This window comes from Oculina patagonica, unplaced genomic scaffold (genome assembly GCF_052425735.1).
Source record: "Oculina patagonica isolate OP01 unplaced genomic scaffold, crgOcupat unplaced221, whole genome shotgun sequence".
Classification (NCBI taxonomy): domain Eukaryota; kingdom Metazoa; phylum Cnidaria; class Anthozoa; order Scleractinia; family Oculinidae; genus Oculina; species Oculina patagonica.
In genome coordinates, this window is record NW_027558061.1 from 1 (window position 1) to 9,766 (window position 9,766).

The following is a 9,766-nucleotide window of genomic DNA, read 5'->3' on the forward strand; positions in this document are numbered from 1 at the left end:
AAAAATGTATTGAGCACCCAGGGCGCTAAATCAAATAAATACAGTAGTAGGCTAGGAAAACTGCCATTCCTTGCATGAATTTTAAGGGGTAAATACATGATACCTGGGTGAATTTCATACCGGTTCCAGGGGGAGGGGGGGGGGTACTTCCTAGTAATGGGCTAATGGGCATGTGCCACTGGATGGGGTTACATTTTCACAACTAGATTGACTATAATGGGTTGCATTTTCAATACAGTTACTAGAATGGGGTCACACATTTTCGGGATTTTAGGGGTAAGAAAATTCTGGCATGTTAAAGGGATTTTTGTAATTGAATAAATAGAAAGAAGAAGAGTAAAGTGCTCTGCATTCTGTTTAAATTCTTTTTAGGATTACCAAGTTAAATGGTCTATAAGGTTGATGCATAAACAGAAAGTGACTAAGTTGGGATCGCAAAAATATTTACATTTACACTAAGATGAGATCTATAAATGGCCAAATAATACTCTAATGGGGCTCTAAGGGGCCAGCAGCACATACCTGGGCCCAGTTCTCTCTTGTGGCTCTGTGTTTGTTAACATGATTCCACCACAAAATAATAATTATTGTAACTGAGTTCACCTTGGTTTCTGTACTGGAGGGAGATTTTCATTCAGGTATAAAATTCATTACGGTATGGACATGTAAAGGTGTTATGACGCAGCTGATGATTGTTTGTTTCATATCGCACCCCAATAAAAACAGCTTTTGTAAACACAGTATAACTTTTTCAGAAAAGAGAAAATCATTGGGAAAACATCATTTCTTGCATTGGTGTCCATGCAGATTCATAAATTATCTTGCAAAATGTTTTAAAAATTCTCAGTGAAACAAAAACCGGAAAACTTAGAACTTAGGACTTTTTACGTCCTGCACTGCAAAATTAACCAGTGCACTAAGGACAACTAGAGGGTGATATAATTATTTTTTTGGTCACTGAATAGTTAAATAAATAAATGTATATTTTTATTATCTTCCAGATTATGGTTAAAGAAGTAACAATCTTGTTGTACATTTGCTTGCAGCTTGACATCTTGTCTAAATTTGAAGTACGTATACACAAGCTGGAGGACACCATTGTTCCTGTTCACAGAGAGACCGATGACTTACAGAGAAGACAAGCTAGTATCCTTCATTAGTCATTGTAACATATTAAATTTTTTACTTGCATATGAAACTTAAACTTTTAGTGTTATAGTCAAACCCCTATAAGCGGCCACACCTTATTAAGTGGCTAGTTATCAAAGTCCCCAAAATATTGCCAGTATATAATAATACTGTGTAGCGGCCACCTCTATTAAGCCGTCATGGCCACTTTCTGGCTGTCCCAATGAGGATTCATCTATTGTTTTTACCTCCCCTTGCCACCAAGAATTTAATACGCATGGTTTATCCTTGTTTTCAACAACCTAATGGCAGGTAAGAGTTTGAAATTTGAAGAGACGACCAATTAAAACATTCAAACACACGCCTATAATCCTCTTGATGTGATTCCGTTGACCTTTTAATTTCCTGCCAATAAAGTGATGTATCTACCACGCTTTATGCTTGTTTCTGACGAACCTATTAAGCAGCCACTTACCATTTCTCCGCAGCAGCCACTTATCATTTCTCCGCAGCAGCCACTTATCATTTCTCCGCAGCAGCCACTTACCATTTCTCCGCAGCAGCCACTTATCATTTCTCCGCAGCAGCCACTTATCATTTCCCCACATAATAGGGGTTTGACTGTATATAGTTTTCAACTTGGTTACACCTCTTAACTCCGTCAGATATTGATAAATCTTTGGCAGCATTGGATCACGTGATCAGTTACCACCATGTTTATGCTAGCGTCGAACATGTCATTAGAGATGCGTAAGTAGCTACTAGAGTAAGTTAGCACACAGTTTAAAAGTGAAAAAAAGTTTGTTTATGATTTCATAGCATGATGCGAACACAAGATGGGGTTAAATAAGGGGCCAGGTCTTATATACCTGTAAGTATCCTAAAGCCAGATCTTGATGAAATGTACTGGTAATAAACACGCTCAATCAGTTCGTTTTAATGTCTCTCCAAAGCCATTGTCAAATCTTAAAAAAACAATTCCCATCATGAATCCTGCTGAAGTTAATGAAATTTTAAGAGGTTCAAAGAAAGGGTAGAGGAAAGAATTATTATTTTTGAAACGTCACCAGGCAGTCGTAAAAACTAGACTGTTAAAGTTTTTGTTTTTCTGAATCATATAATTATTTTTGTCTAATGGACAAAACAAACAATACAAGAAAGACATTATTTTGTTTTACCCTCCGTAACTGATTTAGGGCAAGTGCTAATGTAGCCTGCGAGCAGGCTCTCTATCGGGGGCAACGTGAATATTGAACCAGTCTTCGAGCGCCGAAGGCGCGAGTCGGCGAGCGAAGCGAGCCGCTGGGCGAGCGAAGTGAGCCCGCGACCAAAATTGAGAGCCTGCACGCACGCCATTGAATTTCAAATCCGGCGCGTTCGTCCACGAACGCAGCACTCTGATTGGTCAAAAATGACAGGCTCAATTAATGTGAGTAAAACCAGAGTCCATAACAAAGTCAAATCAACTACGGCCGGCGTCCGTGAATAGGTATGCGAGTTTGTTCAGCAGCGTTCATGAAGAATTTTGGAAACTTTCGCTTGATTCTAACGATTCTTGATTCTCCTTAAATTAAAACAAGAACAGGAAGATGCAGTAAATTGTCTTCTAGAAGGACGAGATGTTTTTTCGGTCATGCAAACCGGTTACGGCAATTGCTTCATATTTCAACTCTTTACAGTGGCAATGGCGGAGAAGAAAGTTTACGAGCGACTCTCGGACACTATCGTTTTAGTAATATGCCCACTTAGAAGAATAAAGCAGCTTTACAAATGCCGTTCGCAGAGTGATGCTCACTAGTTAAGTTCGATTTTCTGATTTTTTTGAGGACACTAATCGCACACACGGCTGGACAAACTAGACAATTTTGCGAATTGGTTTTCAATTTGTTCGTACATCTGTCATCATTTGTCCGCGGCTCCCATCGCGATTTGACGCTTAAAATAAATTTTCCGTTTACATGCGAACCTATTTACCAGTTCCACATTTTACCAAAAATGTACACTTGCAGATACAGGAACATTCACTCTCTTTGTTTACAACTTTTTTCGAAATAAACGCGCGAGCGTTCGATCGATCTATGAAGAGCCATCGATCGATATATTGACACCGGAAGCGTAGTGAGTTGTCAACAAGTTGTCACATTTCGAGGGGCCGGATTTGAAATTCAATGGCTTGCGTGCAGGCTCTCCCTCTGGGGGTTGACTTCGCCCACGCACTCGCGCCTTCGGCACTTGCGGGATCGCGCCTTCGGCGCTCGAGGAGTTCAATAATAATATATTCACGTTTCCCCCGAATAGAGAGCCTGCTCGCAGGCTAGTGCTAATGGGGCCGAGCATTTTAACATTAGAAACAAATATTACAAATTATATGAAACAAGGTCATGAGGCGAACCAGTTGGCTGTTTACAAGCTTGGCTGAGGAGTTGTTCTCGGGTCTACTGTGAAACAACACCAGGTAGTGGCCAGAACCCGACTTGAACCCAGACCTCCCGATTTCAAGTCTGATGCCCTAACAACTCGGCCACACTACCTCCTAAGATCCAACAATTTTTTACATATTCTGTAGGTGGTGTTCAGAGCCACCTTAAATTTTTGAAAAAATAACGTAGCTCCGAATCCTGCCTACAAATTTATAAAAAAATTGTTCCTTTTGTTGGTTAGATAAAAATATATCAAAAAACAAGAACTTCTACCAAGTAATTTTTGAGTTATTTAACTCAAAAGGTCTAAAATAGGGTTACTTTGACCTCATGTGATGTTGCCATGGCAATGAATTTTGACATCACAATGACCTCAATTTGTTCGTTTGTAAAACTTGAACAAGTTTGGACTAAAATATTTTCCTAAACATTATTAGTATAGCTTCAATAGAACGCCAAGGATGGACATGTCCAATTCTGACTACGGTAAACTATTATGTGCCACCTTAAACAAATATTTGCTTGTTCATGTGTACAGTATACTTTGCACATATGACATGCAACAGGAACCTATATTGTTATTCAAGTAAGTAGCAAAGCCAACTTTAATTTTATGTTTGTTACCAGACCTACTGGCCAGCTTGATGCATACATCAAGAATTTGGAAAGAGTGTTGGATGCCATTGAGTTCTTTAATCAGAACAATCCTAACTGTTTGGAGCTGTCAAACCTGGTAAACTATGTGTTTTATAACTTTCTTAATAAAAAAATATTAATAGTAATTTAATTGTAATGGGATTTTTGCATCTAAGATTTGGGATTATTTTCAGGAGGGGGGTTAGCTTATTAGAGTTTTATGGCATATTATAGCGGTTTCCACTTGAGTGTTGAAAGTAATTCTCGTTTGCTTTAGTTTTGCATTACTACGCTTAGTGAGTGGTTTAAAACACTCATGCCACTTTCTCAGCCATTCAGAAATAAAACAAAAACCAATTGTGACACGTCCATAGACATTTCTCCTGCTGTGTGCCACGGCAGCTACATTTACTTCAAGTTTTGATTATAACATTGTTATGCCTTTTCAGACTTCCTTGCGTGACTTCGGCCGTGATTCACTAGGAAAAGAATTCCGTCTCCTGTTGAACAGACACAGCAAACCAGTTCCTGTGGAGATGATCTTGACGCTGATTGAAAGTGATCAAGGTACCAAGTCAGGCCATCCCCAGTCCTTTGTATCTTACCAGTCAATAATGGAACTATTTGCTCTCCAAATTTGGCAAAACCCTAGTCAGTCAATGTTTTTATTTTTTGAATCTTAATGTGAGCTTGTTAACGTTTTTAGAAACCCCAAAGGAAAATATCAAGCTGGAACACTTATCAGGTCTGTAAAAATGCCTAAACAAGAATAAAATTTTGACTAGTATTATTGATATTTAAGTGTCTGTTTAATTTTGAGTTTGTACTTAGGTCTTAGTAAGGTATTTGCCAACATCTTCTTTTTTCCACTGTAGAAAAAGTTTTGGAAGATTTATGCACCATAACCCATTGGTTAAATGGACCGGGCAAAGATGATTCTACTGGTGAGGCCATGTTGGGGATAATAATTATTAATACTCTCCATGAAGATCCTTAATAAAAGATTCTTCAGTAGGTCTTCAAAGAAGATCATTAAAGATCCTGCAAGATTTATTTTTTACCACTGAACTTCAATCTCTGTCATAATTTATTGGTCAGAACACCCTGCTTCCTGTTTTCAATGCTGAGTGTGTGTGGTTCACTTTAAAAATAATTTTAAAGAAAGCAATTTTCTATTGCTGATGAAAAAAAGAAAAAAGAGATAGATGGGTCAGTAGCAAAGTCTACCTTCGACTGCAGTTCTAACTCCTAAGTTGTACATCTTATTCAAAAAACCCATTAATTTTTAATACAGCAGCAGCTACATTGTTAATACAACTAAATCTAGTGTTATATTAGGGTTCCACTGTGTTCTGTTAAGAAATTTTTCTTTTTTTGCAGATTTTATGAGTGTCTATGCACAAATCCGATCTAATTCCCTTGTGAGGTCTCTTCAGGGGTGAGTATTAATTTTGTCGATATTGTAGTTTAAACACAAAGAATAAGGCATTTTATTGTGGCCCCTCCTTTTAAAAGAAACTCTTTAACAACATTTTAAATAAGTTCCTTTATTACGAAACAACATTTCCACATTTCCAAGTAAAATCTAACATGACAATTCGGAGGTGAAAGTTGAATATATTCATGAAAAAATAATTGACACTAAAGGAATTAATTAATACTAAAATAACAATTAATTTATTATCAATTATTTTTTCACTTTTATATTCATCTTTCACCTCGCAACTATCACACATTTTTGACTTGGAAATGATGTGATAATGACATTGAAACAAATGGATCATAATCTTTTTATTAAATTAATTTTTTACTTAGCAATAAAAATGTTAAAAAAATTCAATGATTCCATGTCATTATTATCTCTTTTTAACATTTTTGAAGAACATACATTTCTTCCTAGACTTAATGAACATGACATGACTTTAAATTTACACTACACTTCCCTATTCTACTTAGCCCTTCCCTACCCTACCTACCCTACCTACCCTACCCTACACCATACCACACCACTAGACTAGACTGTACTAGACTATACTAAAACTTCACTTCACTTCACTTTACTGCACTGCTAAGCATTTCACTATCAGAATTGACAATGATCATTATATTTTCTCTTTCACAGGTTAAAAGATGTAAGTATCATCAATTTTCATTTGATAACGTATTTAATGGCATTATAGTTTAATTTGTGTCTATTTGCGACAGCTATTTTTGCTTCAAGTGCTACAAAATTTGCCCCTAGGCATAGCTACTGTGAGTATTAACAGAGGTGGCCTAATGGTTAGCTGATGGTTGGGACTCTAGATCAAGCAGTCCTTGCTTAAACACCGGCCAGGGACATTGTTCCTAGGCAGGACATAACTCCTGCAGTGCCTTTCTCTACCCAGGAGTACATTTTGTGTTAGATAGATATTATGTTATTTCATACAGGTGAAACCATAAGGCAATCTGACACACTGCTGTGAAGTAACCTGGCATTAGATTAACATCCCCCACAGGGGGAGTAGCAGTACTTCTAATTGCTTTATGCTACAGAACATGGGATATGCTTGAGCTTTGTATACCAGTTTGGTCCAAGTGTGAAATTTATTTTGGAATTCAATCAATATTCTTGCTAACAATCACAATTTGATATCAAGTAGAGTACTGGCTGAGAGAGGACTTTCGTGAAGACTATGTTACTATATGCAGTAGTGCACTCAAGACATCATGGTGTTAACAAAACTTTAATATATTTTTTTCAGTCTTTTGGTGGAAAGGTTAAATCTACCCAAGGTTTGTATCTAATACAATAAATCTAGCAAGAAGTATTTGTAGAGTGCTCTCAAGATAATTTTGGGAACATGTTTCAAATGCTGATACATAAAACCCTTATTTTAAAAAAACCTCCTCAAACAGCGTAAATCATGGAGTGGAGCTTTAATTTGAACGTACAGAGATAGTTGTTGTCAGTCGATGATGTTATAAGTTTGGTCTGTGGAAGTTGATTGGTCTGTTTAGCCCTTTTACTTCTGCTCAGGTTGTCGAAACATCAATAACCAACAACAGGGCTTTTCAGAACTGCTCTCACCCAGATGATCACACTATAGGACTTTACTAAAAATAACGTAACTGGTCTCTGTTAATCAGAATTAATATTTGTGTTCTCATGTTGTTATTAGGTGGTGTGAATACACCCACTAGAAAAGGAACTAAAAGGAGAGGAGAGTATGTTGCCATTGATCAAGTTTTAAAGATCACTTACTTCATAATAATTATTCCTTCATTAGGGAAGTGGTCATAACAAGTGAACTCAACAAGGACCCACCTTGTGTAGGGGTAGGGGGCTATGCAAGATAACACCTCTCTGATTAGCCAAATGGACAAAATTTTTTGGTCTCAAAATTTGAGTTACAACTTTCATATAGTGTGTGCATGAAGCTTGCATCGCTGGAGAAATGGCACAAGGTTGTTTGAAACTTAGTTTCTACTCCTGATAGAGTGGGGGCTATACAAACAAGACACCATCTTTAAGGTGGAAAGGGTGGGGGGGAGGGTACATAAAGAGACCACCTGTTTTTTGTTTTGTTTTTTCTGTTTTTTTTGTTTGTTTGTTTGTTTTCAGAGTGGTGGGTCCTTTCTGAGTACAATAATTTTGACCATTTCCCTTACCTAAGAAAACTGACATTTCCTTTTTGGATACATCACTCCCTCTTTAACTCCCAATAAGCAAGATGCGTTTGAGTTATGGAATGGAAGGCTCATTATATCAGGATTAGACAATTAGAGAGTGATACATGTACCTTCTTCTCTAGAGTAATTCATGTTTAAAATGAATCAATTACTTGTCTTACAAGTAGAGAAATGCAATAAGCTATGTTTTATTTTCAGGTTACGTCGTGTTCCCTCCAAGTCAGAGCATCATGGTAAAATATTTATGTCTACCTTCCACTGATTGTTATTGTAAGATATGAATGTAGCAATAAAAAGTGTTATAAATTGTTGTGGCAAATAAAGAAAATATGTGAAATTATATGTACAGTCAACTCTCACTATAGCGGAAACCTTTGGGCCTACAATTTGGCGTCCGCAATAGAGAAAGTCCGTAGAAGCGGGAGTTATTTTCAGTAATTCTTATTCGCCGGGACTTCAACTCCTGTCCGTAATAATGGGGTGTCCATAATAGCAAGGTGTTCAAAGGCGGGAGTTGACTGTACTGACCATTATAAAGAAGTTGATCTTTATTTGAACAACTCTTTGTAGGTCATTCTCGCCGCACTTCAGCCATTCCAAGTGATGTCAGTGCTGCCAAAGAGGAAGAAGAGTAAGTATCAGTAAAGGGACCATGAAACTGATTTTAGCTAAATTTAGGCACGGGAGAAATGACCATCAAATTTGGTGAAGTATATAAATAACGTCTTAATGTCCCTGTTCCGTGATTGTTGTGCACCCTGACAACTTGTTTTGGTATGACATTAAAAATGAATATGCCTACTGATTATAGCACACCATGAAGGGAAGTGCTTTTACATTGAATCATACTGCTTTTATAGCTAGACATGGCTATGGTTGTAACCAATAGAAAACTGCCATCTTGCAGATCAAGCTGTGACAAGACTAGACAGTCTTGTGCAATAGGTGAAACAATAAGCTAATTCAAGGTTCTCAATTAAACTAAGCGGGAAAACAAAGACATTATGTTATTGCCGCCAAATATGTAGCATAATTAAATGCAGTACGTAATAAACTGATTAGGGATTTGCACGTCACGCTCCATTAACTGCGTTTTACTGCTTGTGCCGTAAAACTTTCTTAAAACAGTGAAAGAACATTTCAATTACACAGCAAGTGCCTAATTTGGTGGCCATTTTCCAGGATCGGTCAGGGTTTTTAGGCATACGGTATACAGGGGCATTTTAAACCGGGTATACTGTATTTTTACCTAAAACTGGGGCTTTTGGGGTATAAAGTGTACTCCGTTATTCCAAATTTTGGTATTTTGCATGATTTTGAGGGGACATTTTTGGTATACTGGGTACATGCTTTTCAGGAATACTGGTATACCACTTACCCCCCTGGCTTTTTGTAAGTAATAATAGCAAGTTATTCAAGCCACCCTGGGTCTTCATAGTATCATCAGTGTCTGTTGTTTTATATAATTAATTGCTGTCTGTACCTTTTTCAGGGAAATCGATGGTGCGAATTATATTGTGTTCTGTAAATCTCTGCTCAAACTCATCCAGGTGATAATCTTTTCTTGTCATTATTTTATTACTTGATGTTTTTATAACATCCCTGAATAAGTAAATGATACGAGTTTTAGTCTTCAGGTTGTTCCACCGTTTAGCCACACTATAGCTGACTGATTTTATAAGAAAGTTTAAACTCTCCAATACGGACACCTCTCTATTACGGACAATTACCGATGTCCCGACAAAATTCTCCCATTTTTTCTTTAGGAAAAACCTCCATAATACGGACCCTCTCAAATACGGACAATGGACACTAAATCTCGGCCATAGGAAGCAAATTAATATAAACTTAACCTCTTTATTTCGGACACTCTAGTGATCAGGCAGTGATAGATTGTGTATGTAATGCAA

The 9,766-nt window shown here is 37.3% G+C and overlaps 2 protein-coding genes across 2 annotated transcripts; both read left to right on the forward strand.

Annotated features, from left to right (window-relative positions):
• Window positions 1-1,001: 1,001 nt before the first annotated feature.
• Window positions 1,002-5,695, forward strand: LOC144640258 (exocyst complex component 7-like; the record flags this gene model as incomplete). Its single annotated transcript, XM_078499452.1, has 7 exons — window positions 1,002-1,146; window positions 1,794-1,878; window positions 4,176-4,281; window positions 4,634-4,751; window positions 4,891-4,929; window positions 5,060-5,128; window positions 5,565-5,695. Coding segments are annotated over 7 exons (624 nt in total), but the record flags the coding sequence as incomplete, so codon positions are not given.
• Window positions 5,696-6,327: 632 nt separating this feature from the next.
• LOC144640257 (uncharacterized) lies at window positions 6,328-9,442 on the forward strand. Its single transcript, XM_078499451.1, has 5 exons — window positions 6,328-6,959; window positions 7,346-7,391; window positions 8,055-8,089; window positions 8,427-8,487; window positions 9,349-9,442. The coding sequence occupies exons 1-5, from the start codon at window positions 6,860-6,862 to the stop codon at window positions 9,440-9,442; spliced, it is 336 nt and encodes a 111-aa protein (XP_078355577.1). The 5' UTR covers window positions 6,328-6,859.
• Window positions 9,443-9,766: the final 324 nt, after the last annotated feature.